The 13,159-nt window shown below is 39.0% G+C and overlaps 2 protein-coding genes across 2 annotated transcripts in view; both read right to left on the minus strand.

Annotated features, from left to right (window-relative positions):
• Nucleotides 1-13,159, minus strand: part of LOC308105787 (sacsin-like) — a 141,662-nt gene that overhangs the window by 47,960 nt on the left and 80,543 nt on the right. The gene's annotated exons all lie outside the window — the stretch shown is intronic.
• LOC308105789 (peptide-N(4)-(N-acetyl-beta-glucosaminyl)asparagine amidase-like) lies at nucleotides 6,675-7,196 on the minus strand (the record flags this gene model as incomplete). Its single annotated transcript, XM_080456716.1, has 1 exon — nucleotides 6,675-7,196. A coding segment is annotated over one exon (522 nt), but the record flags the coding sequence as incomplete, so codon positions are not given.

Here is a 13,159-nt window from a genome sequence, read left to right on the forward strand (position 1 = left end):
AGTAATCTAAACATATCGGAAATGGTGAACTATTGCCTTCAACTGTTCCAAACATGCAACTTTCCATGAACCATTTTAATTACAACAGTCCACCAGTAGAGCGCGCTCTCGTTTATTTTAATAGTTCTATTAAAATAAACAAGAGCGCTTATTAATTATAAATTAAAAATTATAAATTATAAATTAATAAGGCTTCAGCCTTATTAACTATAATTCTAGTGTTCATTTTTGTATATTTTAAGCCAAGGTTACAGCAATACTCTGAAAGGCATACTCAGAGATGTGAAGTTTTGTTTAGCAGTACAGCTGTAGTAAGTTGATAGAAGCATTACTAAATGCTAAAAAAAAAAAAGTTATAACAAATAATAATAGTTAATATCCCTTATTTATCACATATGTGACTATTATGGGCTTTTTGAGTAATGGGGTACTACTGGCGAGAGTGCTGATAAACAGGGGCGGGCTGGGACCAAAATTCAGCCCTGGCATTTTGGTCCGAACCGGCGCACCGCCCCCGGACCGTTTTGTCAACGGGGGGGGGGGGGGGGGGGGGGGGGTCCCTGCCGATAAACAATGCGGCCCCCCAGAGTGATTGAGGAAATTTTGTGGCCCTCACCATCTACAAAGTTGCCCACCCCTGTTCTAGTAGTGTGTATATCTGTCTGTCTCTTATATGTCATCATGATTTGTGTGCATGGGGATCTCATCTTAAACAAGCTCAGTGCTTAATGAGTCTTCCAGTTTAGTAGACCTTGTATTGTGAATTTGTACTTCCATGTACTGTTGTTCTCATGTCTTACTAAATAAAGTACATCAATCAATCAATCAATCAATACAGTTGAATTATTGCAAATTAAATATGAATTTAAAAAAAAGAATAATATTGAATAGCATAACAAAAGGCAATATAATGTCTGCAGTTGCATTATTGCACATAGCCAAAATGCATTAAAGGGATAGTTCACCCCCACAATTACTTATTTTAGTCACCCCATGGAGACTTTTTCATGGATATTTTTTAGTTTTTGTCGCATTCCTAAGCCAATAGTTTGATGAACGGCAGCGGTTCCAGTAGGAGACACAAAGAGTCTCCTTTGTGTCTCCTATCAGAACCGCTGCCTACTGGTCCGCTGGTCATCAAATTATTGGCTTAGGAATGCGACAAAGAAATCTCCATGAATCTCCATGGGGTAACTAATCGATAGAAAAAAAGTATATTTTTTGGGTGTACTATCCCTTTAATAATATTAGGCCTGCCGCCTGCCATTCCTTTTGAAGAAGTCACTTTCAGTTTTAAAATCATTTCGGCTGAAAACCGAATATGCATTTATTTGCCTTATTCGGCCTGATATATTCAGTGGTCGAATATTCGGTGCATCCCTAATATTCATTCTATCAGTCACGCCCCCTTTCTATACAAACCCTTTGTAACATCAAACTACATTTTAACCATGTTAGATTCATTGAAAACACTGTCCTTGGTTCTGGTGATTGGCATTGTCCTTCTAGTGCCTGAGGAGACCGTGTTTTTTCAATTACTTTTTTATACTTTTTGGGGGTAATGACGCATTAGAAGGACAATATCAGTCACCAGAACCAAGGACGGTTGTTTTCAATTAATCCATCTACTTTCTTGGTTAAAGGTGTAGTGAAATGAAACATATGTTTTTCACACTTTTAGAGCATATCCGTGGTCATCATATGGGCATACCTAACAATAGATGCCAAAATAAATGGAGAAAAAAAAACATTGTGTATCAAAAGTCACTAAAAAGCCAATCTTAATTACTTATAATAACGAAAAACGTGCTGCATAATGACAACTTTCATGAATGTAAATGAATCTTGATTACATGCACTTATTTGATTCCCATAGCTGCACGTTCTTCAAACACAGCACACATTTTAATTACAGAGCTACTCCGTTTTGAATCTCATTCAAGATGACATCCAGACGGTGTATTATTCATTTTAAACTTAATCTGCACACTAAAATATGTATCTGAAAACATTATAGGTTAGAAATAAGCCACGTAGTAGCTGGCCGCTCTCTCTCACTTGTAAACAAACACTAGCCCTGTTGCACAGGGCTGCAGCTTATTTTTAACTCTATGGGCTGCAGTGATTGACTGTTAAGATAGATATCAAATATCTAAATACTGAATCAAGCATCTAAAAAACTGTCTGGGGTTAAACACAAAAGCATTAGCAGTAGACGTGAAAATTCCCCCAAACATATTTTAAAGTGAAATATCCCTTTAAGTCCATGTGAATTACATCAACAATTATGAATGACAGATTCATATGGTAGAAAGGTGCAATTTGTGACAGCAAAGCACAGAGATGTTTTCTGTAGCCTACGTTTGTTTGTGAATCTGTAGAATTATTAAAAAACTTCTAATTTATTCAGATGCAAAAACAACTTAACAAAAATTAAGACTTTGAGAAGAATGAGAATGAAAAAAAAAAAAAACTTAAGGCGAACACTAAGAACCAAAACAACCCAAATGGCTAAGAATTCCAACAGGCTAAACCTGTATCACCAATGGCCCTGCAGCTCTCCCTCAGGGATGTTTACCTGCTTGTGTTTCTGCCCAAGTCTAGCTGACTGTTTGTACCTGCAGCTTCCTTTAAATAGGGAGTGGATCCTACCACCGAGGACACAGAACCAAATAGCAACCATACTTCCAAATACTTCCATTAATACTTCCCTAGATTACAAAAAAAAGTTGTGATGCGACGCATTGTGAGCTTGTAGATCTGCTATTTTCAAATGGCTGAAATGTATATAGGGCTGAAGTGGTTAATGTATGTTTTGTAATAATAATCTAAATCTACAAAGTAACTAGTAACTAAAGTTTTCAAATAATTGTAGTGGAGTAAAAGTACAATATTTGCCTCTGAGATGTAGTGGAGTAGAAGTAAAAGTACAGAAAAATTGGGAAAACTAAAAAATACCTAAAAATTTTACTTAAGTACAGTACTTGAGTAAATGTACTTAGTTACTTTACACCACTGCTAATAATAAAAATAATAACCAAACGTCTATCTATGTATCTATCCAAACTTAATAACAATCAACGTCTTTGCACTCAGGCAACAAGTCACCTTCCCCCAACAACTCCTCCAAACATGTCCACTGTATTTACTATAATAATAATAACCCAACATCTCCCAACAACAAATCCTCCAAACAAATCCGTTCTCAATAAATAAATAGATTTGCGTAACCCAGAGCAAAATGATTGATCTACTCCCCTCCCCTCGTACACACACACCCTGCGTTAGTACTGCCTGGTGGAAAGGAGACATGGGGGGGGGGCACTTTTCAAGTCTCGCACACATGCACACACACATACACACACACACACACACACACAAGATAGCTGAAATGCTAAACTGGCCCTAATACCCCTCAACTTTAGGGGAAGTATTTCCAATTTTCAATACTTTTACTTCTACTCCACTACATCTTTTACTCCACTACAATTATTTGAAAACTTTCGTTACTAGTTACTTTGTAGATTTAGAGTATCAATACCAAACATACATTAACCACTTCAGCCCTGTATACATTTTGGCCATTTGAAAATAGCTGATCTACAAGCTCACAATGCATTGTGAGCTTATAGATCTGCTATTTTCAAAAGATATTTTATACATTTGAAAACTTGGGTCAATGCCTGTGTCCGTGACGTGTTTCGTGGCTAGCGAATTGCATTTTGGGATATCATTCAAAGATAAGCACACAAGTCAAAGTTAATTTATCAGATAATCTGGTGTTTTTTTTTCTATAACTAAACTAATTCTACAGTCTGCTCTAGTAAGCAGACTAAAATGAAGTTTTAGTTAAAGTGTAATGCATTGTCTTAAATGATTCACAAACTTGCATTATTCTTTTTAGTGTAGGCTACTTGTTTGTTTCAATTTGTGGACAGTGAAGAGCGGTACCAGGCCTAGCGTGGCCTAGCGGTCCAGGCGCATACCACATATGCTGGTGATCCAGTTTGACAGCGTGTTGCGGGGATCCCGATGATCTTTGCTGTGTGTCACCCCCCCATCTCTCTCCCCATTTCCTGTCAGCCCACTATCCTATCAATAAAGGCAGAAAAAGCCAAAACAGATATCTTTAAAAAAAGAAACTTACCTTGCAGCTTTGCAAACGCCCAGGAATGAAGAAGTTTCTCTGCAGACAATAAGACAAAATAAATGACAAATTCCAGGTTTTTCCACACAGCTTTTAAAGGCTTTGGGCAAGGTAGACGGCTGCTCCCATTGGTTGATTCACTCTCTTTCTTTCTCTCTGCCAATGGTGGCAGAGATATAGGGTGGACACTTTGCAGAACACAGCTAGCTTTAATATGCATGTCATGTCAGCCCTCAAGTCATAATTCATACAAGATTAAACCTATGAATTGATTCAATGTTATTATGTATAGTGTTTGAACACTAAATTACTTTAAGTTACACCTGTGTGTGTGTGGGTGTGTGCGCGTGAGTGTGCGTGTGTGCGTGTGTGTGTGTGTGTGTGTGTGTGTGTGTATATACCTACATTGACTTTGTAGATGCCACCACAGACAGACAGTGTCTGTCTGTCTGTCAATTCTATTCCAAACCAATCTCATTACTTCATTTGAAGTTATATTCATAGTTAATTGTTATGAAATTAAATAACATCACATTTTATTGCTGTCTCACTCTCTCTCCAATGGTGGCATTCAGTTATACAGCGTTGTTTTTCAGTCTGTTCTCTAAATCACTGCTATAACTACAGTATCACTTTTTAACATGTTATTATGAAGAAGAATAGCTACTTTAATTATTGAATTTTTTTAAGGAGCCCCAGTAAACCATTTGAAAGTAGAACAATTCAATTTGAAGTGAAGCACACATTACCATGTCAAAGCCAACTCAGGTTTACACAGCTATACATCATGAGAGCCCAAATACTTTCAAATTGTAATTAGCTACACAACATGTTTTTCAAGATACTGTAAAAGGGGAATACCACTCATTGTCAACATTACTAGAGTACAAAAGCATGTACTTACTTCAAAAGTACATGCTTTTAAAAATACTCAATAAACATTCAGTAAACATAGTAAACTTTTGAAAATATATGAACCTTTTCTCATTCCCAAAAATGTCAAACATTGACTTGAGATATGTGTGTTCTGGTTCATCTGGTTTGTCAGACTCATTGAGCTGGTCAGACTAGCGCGTTCTTCTCCTGCTTCCGCCATTACCACCTTTTGTGTGAGTGAAAGAGGAATAGCATCAAAGGATAGCCCTGGATGACGTATTTCTGCTTTTACATCAATCCCAGTTGAGAGCAGGTACTGTGATTGGTTTTCTCCTGTGAAACACAGCATGTGACCTATTGCATTTTTGGAAAGAAAACAAAGTGGACCTAAAAGTAACGAGTACTTCACAGCCTTCCTAGAAATGTAGTGGAATCAAAAGTAAAATATTTGTCTTTGAAATATAGTGGAGTGAAAGTAAGTATCAAAAAAAAATACAGATACTCTAAGTCTAAATGTTTACACAAAAAGTGTACGTTTTTAAACTTAACTTCGGTCGATTATTTCTCCACTTCAATAATACCAATTGGTATTGTACCCAAGATCTTGATGATTTTGGCCGAATTGAATTCATTAAAATTGTGCACTTGGTGACAAGTTTTAGATGTTTGGCATGGTGTTAGGTATGGGCATAAGGTTTTCAAAAACCATTGCAAGCAAGTTGGGCTCGCCCCCTAGTGGTCTGTTTGCAATGATTCCAATATTAGATAGGTCAGTATGGTTGAAACCCAAAATAATTGATAGAAAAGTTTTTTCAATGGATTTTGTTAATATTTTAAATTGACCAGAGCTGTTCTCTCCCTCTCTCTGTGAGAAAGGGGGGAGGGGGAGTTTAGCAGCAGGCGCAGCTGCCTGCGCTGCCCTGAGACAGAGAGAGAATACTTCTCCATATACGACAGTGTTTTAAAGTTTATTAGAATGAGACAATAACAATAGAACAAATGTTCAGAATCATCTTCTATAAAACACTAAAGGTCTGGGATATTTCATAAAATCAAAAGTTAAAGCCTCAATCTGTGATTTCTTCAACTAGGTGGCTGTACATAGAACAGTGTAATGATAAAACCTAAACATCATAGTTCTACATGTTGTGTTAATTATTTATGAAACAGATCTTATGTGAGGAGATCCTTTCATATTGTTTCACTGATCATAGATCAGGACTTGGCCTAATATTTATTGTTATGAGTACAGGTCGTGATGAAATGTCTGTGTATAAAGACAGAAAGGGGCGATCTTAACTATATGTTATCTAAATCTGGTCTCTGCCACATAACTACTTGATCTTATGAAATAGACTTCTAACTAACTAAATACTCTGTTTGCCTTAACATCATTGACTGATCCACAATTCATTGACACTGTACCGTAATCATTTATTGTAATTTCACCCAAAAAGGATAATAAGAAATGACACTACTTTTTTAAAATACTGAAAAAAATATCATACTTATACTATGTTGTCAAATAAATAAAATAAAAGTCACGCAGTGGTCATAAAATGCAAAAAAAAAAAGTAAATAAACAAAGTAATCTAAATTATGTTATGAAAAAAAAAACATGTCAGCCAACAAAATGAAAATAAGTGAAACTCTAGGTCTCTCCTCTTGCAGCCCTCCAGGCCAGAGATCCAGAGCTGCGGCCGCCCAGCTCCCTCGGTCTGGGACTCTTCGGGGAGATGAACTCCACCAGCTCAACCATCAGCCTGTCCGTCAGCTCCGCCTTCCTCTCGGGCCCCAGGGACTGCTGCCTCGTCGCATTGAGCCCGTCGATGGCGTGCCGTAGCCAGGGCTCCTGAACGGCCGTCCGCCGCGCTACCACCTCCGGATGCTTGCAAGAATACCTCCAGGTCACGTCGACCACCTGGTCCTTGGAGAAGGCCAGGACGTAGGACAGTTTCTTCCCCCAGCCGGCCTCGTATAGCAGGGGTTTATCGCAGACGTTCTCGCAGGAGTCGCAGTGTAGCCAGCGGCGCTGTGAGGCCGAGTAAACCTCCGTCCACACGTGGTCACTACTGTCCCAGATGTACCTGGCCTCGAGGCCCAGAGCTCTGCAACAAAGGGTGAAACAGTTGGCCCACTCCCCGCAACGGCCTCTCCTGGTCTCCAGCAGAAAAAAAAAAAAAAAAAAAAAAATCTTAAAAAAAATTAAAAATCGTTTTTTATTTATTTTTTTCAGTTAGAGAAGTGAGGGAGCGCCGTCCCCCCGCGTCCCCCCTCCACTACACCCCACGGTCTACACACCTATAGGTGGGATTCTGCGGGGTAGAATACGGGTACCGGGTGTGAAGAAGCCAAGGAGTAAACTCCCTTTTCATCCCGGGGATAATCGCGTTGTTGCGCCGTGGATCCGTCAGGTGACACGGCGGAGCAAGCGTTCCACAAACTAAGAAAACGTTTAGAAACGCCTCAGCCTCAGGGACACACTGGTGGAGGTATGTAGGACGGAAGTCCTGCCCAGATAGACACTCTCTGCTTTAGTGACCTGATGACCAGGCTTCTGGCTTTTCTAGACTGGAAACCAGGCTACAGCTGGTGTCTCATGTCAGGGGGATCTTGGGGTACCGGCTGTTGCCTTGACTAAGTTCATGCAAAGCTAGATAAATTGAGGCAACCTCACGTTTCAAGCACAATTCCCATAAATCCCCGCTCCAAGCCCGGTCCAAATAGTGAACATATATATATAATATAAGTAGGGGTGTAACGATACATTTTAACAGCTATACTAGCTGTAGAATACAACTCTCGTAGACGTATTTATGATTCTGACGTTTTGAAAAGAAACGTCAGAATCATAAATACGTCTACGAGAGTAGTATTCTACAGCTATACTATACGCACGATTCAATGATTCAAGGTCATTATGATTATGCATGCACTTCATGGTATCACAACACCTCCAAGGCCTTAAAAACAAGGCTCCAAACATCCCAAAACAAACTTGTAAGGCTACTTCTTGGCCTCAATCACAAAACCCATCTAACCCCTGCTCATTTTGCTAGGATTGGATGGCTTAGGGTTGAGGCAACACACAACTTGCTATGGGCCTGGTCTTCAAGATACACCACAACATTGGGATCCCCCTGTATTTGTCAAAATACTTCCAAAATGTTAATGAAGTCCATGATCATAACACCAGAGGCAGCTCCACAAATCATGTTGAACCCAGATTTGGCTCAACTAAGGGAATGAACTCGTTCTCATGCTATTCATCAAAAATGTGGAATGCCCTACCAAAAGGAGTAAAGGAGTGTAAAACCCTACTCACTTTCAAAACTGCCCTAAAGACACACCTTCAGGAGGCTGCAATTCGAAAATGGCCCCTGTCTAAGTCTTAACCTACCCCCCCCTACCCCCCCCCCCCTCCCTTCATTTTCCTCTTTTGTATATATATATATATTTCTCTCTTCATACCAGTAACCTGAAAGCTGATTGTATGACATTCTGTATAGTAGTGTGTATATCTATCTGCCTCTTATATGTCATCATGATTTGTGTGCATGGGGTTCTCATCTTAAACAAGCTCAGTGCTTAATGAGAGTTCCAGTTTAGTAGACCTTGTATTGTGAATTTGTACTTCCATGTACTGTTATGTACTGTCATGTACTATTCTCATGTCTTACTAAATAAACTACATCAATCAATCAATCAATAACTCACACACATGACATGACATGACATGAGTTAAGTTAAGTGAATAAAAAACAAGAACATTAAATCTATGGGTCCTCTTCTAGGGTCCTCAGAGTTACTACAGGGGGGGCTCCAAATCATTGTGTAATGGGAACTTTTTGGTTTGTGTTTGCGTGTGCATAAAGCACCCTTAACCTAAAACGTCTTCCCGCGGCTATGCGTATAGTGTCCTCCTAGCTCCATAAAGAACCTCTCACTCCGCTATACAGCTCCGAGATGAGGTTCTATGTCGTTCTCATCCAGGATCGGGCGAACGTCCGCCAAGGCTCCGCTGTTTACCCTTTTGTATACATTGTATCCCAAAACTAATGGTAGATTCCAAACCGCACGGATGTTTAAGGTTTGGTCGGGGGCATAATATTTTAGGTCGGGAGCGAAACTACCCGTTTAAATCCAGTGGTGGACAGTAACGGAGTAAATGTACTTGAGTACTGTACTTAAGTACAGATTCTGAGGATCTGTACTTTACTTGAGTATTAGATTTTTTTTGTACTTATTACTCTTACTTGAGTACATTTCCGAGACAAATATTTTACTTTTACTCGAGTACATTTCTAAGAAGGCTGTAAAGTACTGAGTACTTTTAGGTTGGCTTTTTCTTTTTTCCACACTTCTGCTCTCACACTAGCATGTTTCTGGCTTCCCTCTCCGCTCGCCTCTTTGTTACATCTTGTATGGTTGTATAGGAGTAAAAGTATTTAGTTCTGGTTCCTCAGTCATTTCTATTTTCATTTTTATAGGTGTTTCTGCAGGCTTTACATAATGTAGTGGTTCTAAAAGCACATCAGTGCATGCAGTGCAGGTGGTTTTAGAGAGTTACTTCTCTGAAACAAGAGTGAGATCTACTTAAAGAGGCACTATGTAACTTTTTTTTAATGAATGAAATGTAATTTTGACGAATCTGTATGGTAGAGTGTGTTAATACAATATAACTTATCCAACTGGGGCGGTTATATTTTGTCTCCCTGCTCTTCTATTGAGACATTTAGATTGTGTCAAAGGTCATGTCTCACCAAGACACAGGATCTGACATGAATTGTGACCTGATGTGTCAGTATAGGAAATCAAAGGTTGTTTGTGTGGAGACCAAGCAAGTCGACTTGTCTGTCTGCCATCTTGTTTTGACAGGGTGAAGTTCACCGCTGTGCATGTCGGCGCCATCTTGTTTTGACAAGGTGAAGTTAACGGTTGTGCGTGTGGGTAGATTTGAAACATCCTCTGCTCTCGTGCGTGTGGGTAGATATGAAACATCCTCTGCTCTCATGAGAGCAGAGGATGTGGTCACAAAGAACAACATTTCTTGCAAACAACACCTGCCTCTCTGCAACCACCATATCTGCAGGCATGGATGCCGATTTATGTTGGGTGGGTAGGGTACTCAACAACAAGTCACACACACATCAACCAAGTTTTAACCCCTTAATCAGAAATACCTGATGAATGTCAGTTGGAAACATTGTACTCGCAATAAAATACTTACATACACTGAACATAGAGAATGTTCTGTTTTCTATGTCAACTGTATGCATGCAGAATGAGCATGTAAGGTAATCACCAGATGTTACTTATAATCTGATGAAAAAATATGTGTAATCACGGTAATCAAAACGCCCTTCATGACAGTTACTCTATGCATTAATTATTTTTATTTTTTTTATAGGACAGATGGCCGCAGTTTAAAGTATAGCTCCATGTCCTAATCGTTGAAGCTGAATATTATTGTATCTTGACAAAAAGGTCACAGTTGATGGCCCTGGATCTGAGAATTTGTACAAAATAGATTGTCTTTACCACCAAAGTACATTAAGAACTGGAATATAATTAATGTGATCTGAGTGCAGCTTTGTCAGCGATGTGTCACTCATGTGTGACTCCTGTTATTTCCTCATGAGAAAATAATTCTCTTTTGAGGCACTGGGGTTCACACTGGTCCCAAGGAAGACTAAGCTGACCGCGCTTCATCGAGATTTTTAAGTCCTTACAAAAAACTCACCTTCTCTCTGGCCTTTAACAACATCCACTTTATTCCAGGCTTGGAATAAACTCCCATTACACATAAGACAGGCACCCTCTGTGGACAGTTTTAAAGCACAGCTCAAGACATATTTCTTCACTCTTGCTTTTAGTTGATTTTTTCTCTTCTAAATCTCTGTGTTGTTATTCATGTCTTTACTGTTTTGCTCACTGCCTCACTGCCTGTTATGTATTGTTTTAGCCATTAATTTTATGCCAGTGTTTTTTGTTTTTTTATTGTGTATTTTATACATTTTTATTTTTGTTTGTTTTTGTTTTGTTCTGTAAAGCACTTTGCGCTGCATTTATGTCATGAAAGGTGCTATATGAATAAAGTTTATTATTATTATTATTCCTCGTACCAGTGGCGGGCATAGTTGAATGGTTAGAGAGCCCGCCTGGGAAGTCTAAGGTTCGAAGTGTCCCTGAACAAGACACTTAAGCCCTAACTGCTTCCCCCTCCGCATTCCCCCACGAGATAATAAAAAAGAAAAGAAAATGTATGGAATGTCCTTCCACAGGTCTTGAGAGCTGGAACGAAAAAAGGTCAGCCTCTGCGGAATTTTTTAGAGCCACTTACAAACATTACTGTTTAAACAAGCATTTGTGGAATGTCTTAGATTTTTTGTTTTTTTGTTGTTTTTAAGCTGGAGGAGGCGGAGGAGGAGTTCCCCCGCGGGACGAAAAAAGGTAAAAAACTAAAATGTATGGAATGCCCTTCTACAGGTCTTGAGAGCTGCAGCCTCTGGACATTTTTAAGAACCACTTGTGGAATGTCTTAGATTTGTTTGTGTGTGTTTTTGTTGTTTTGAATGTTTCATGCTGTGTTTTTATTTCTGTTGTATGTCAAGCACTTTGTGAGTTCTCTCTGTGAAAAGTGTTATATACTGTACAAATATAATGTACATACTTACTTACTTACTTCACCTCACCACACGTTCAGAAGAGTTGTTGAACATGTTTCACCAGGCAGGTCATGTCATTTGTTAATGAGGTAATCAAACGTGCACTGCACTGGCTATGACGACATTAGAGACTATGGATGATGATGATGGTGCTGTTGTTCCCCAAATTGAAGGAACGTTTTAAGCCTAGCCTGCTCTTAAACTAACAGTGTCTGCCTCCTGGACCAAACCTCGAAGATGGTTTCAACAGGAGAGCAGCCTGATAGTTGAAAGTTCACACACACACACACACACACACACACACACACACACACACACACACACACACACACACACACACACACACACACACACACACACACACACACACACACACACACACACACACACACGCAGTCTTTAAATACACACTCCAAGGATTATATGAGAAAATAGTCGTGAAGAAAACTATCAACAAGTATTTAGTAAAAAGACAAATATAGATGTAATCTGAACATTGTTGGCTCAGTTTAAAAAAAAATGCCCAAAATAGAGTCAAGATATGCTTAAGAATACCAATTTTAATACATTCCTCGAGTCCAAACTGTATGGAATATGTGTTTGTTTGTATGTTGTATCCTTCCAGATATTTTCTATGTTTCCCTTTTTGGGTGTAACATAGGGTTAAAAATTAACCCTGTGGGACATTATTTCAGTCTGGTACATGGCAGAATTTTAAATACACACGTCAAGGATTAAGAAAATGCAGTTTGTAAGAACTATTTAGTAAAAACAGAAATATATGATATGAACATTTTCAGCTCAGTTTTTTTTGTGCTGTTTTTGTCCTGTAGCCTAATATAGAGTCAAGATGTGCTTGAATCTTAATAATAACCACTTTATTCCTTGGGTCCAAATTGTATGGGATTTATTTTATCTTGTCTCCGGATGTTTCCCTCAAAAGTTATGGGCGTGTGGCTCCTGGATTCTGACAGTCCAACGTTGGCAGCCCTGCAATTATGGCCTGATGATTCTGGTTTTACTTATGGATCTAGGCTGGCATCTATCCACAAGTTTCCTAGGGCGTTGTGGGCATCACTTCCTGTCGATTTCATTGGATATCATCGACAGGAAGTGATGCCCACAACGCCCTAGGAAACTTGTGGATACACAACTGTCCATATAGGTCCAAATTAATCACATGCACAGAATTACTTCAAATGATTATGAATATCCAGTTATAAATTGGTCATTGTAACCTACCTGGTATATGTAATTCTATGAGCAACAAAAACACACTTGAAATTGGGATAATGCATCTCTCCAATATGCCTGTTGAAGTTTTGCTTAATTGTTCAACCACCATCGTTAAGACGCTGAATAGATTTGACTGGGTCGTTCACTTGCTGTGCGTTGATGGCTTGTTAACGACCGTCATTGATTCTAAATAGACAAAGTTGTTACTTGATTTGAATTCTTTGTATTCTTT

Source organism: Gymnoscopelus braueri (assembly GCF_963280865.1).
Source record: "Gymnoscopelus braueri genome assembly, chromosome: 18".
NCBI lineage: Eukaryota > Metazoa > Chordata > Actinopteri > Myctophiformes > Myctophidae > Gymnoscopelus > Gymnoscopelus braueri.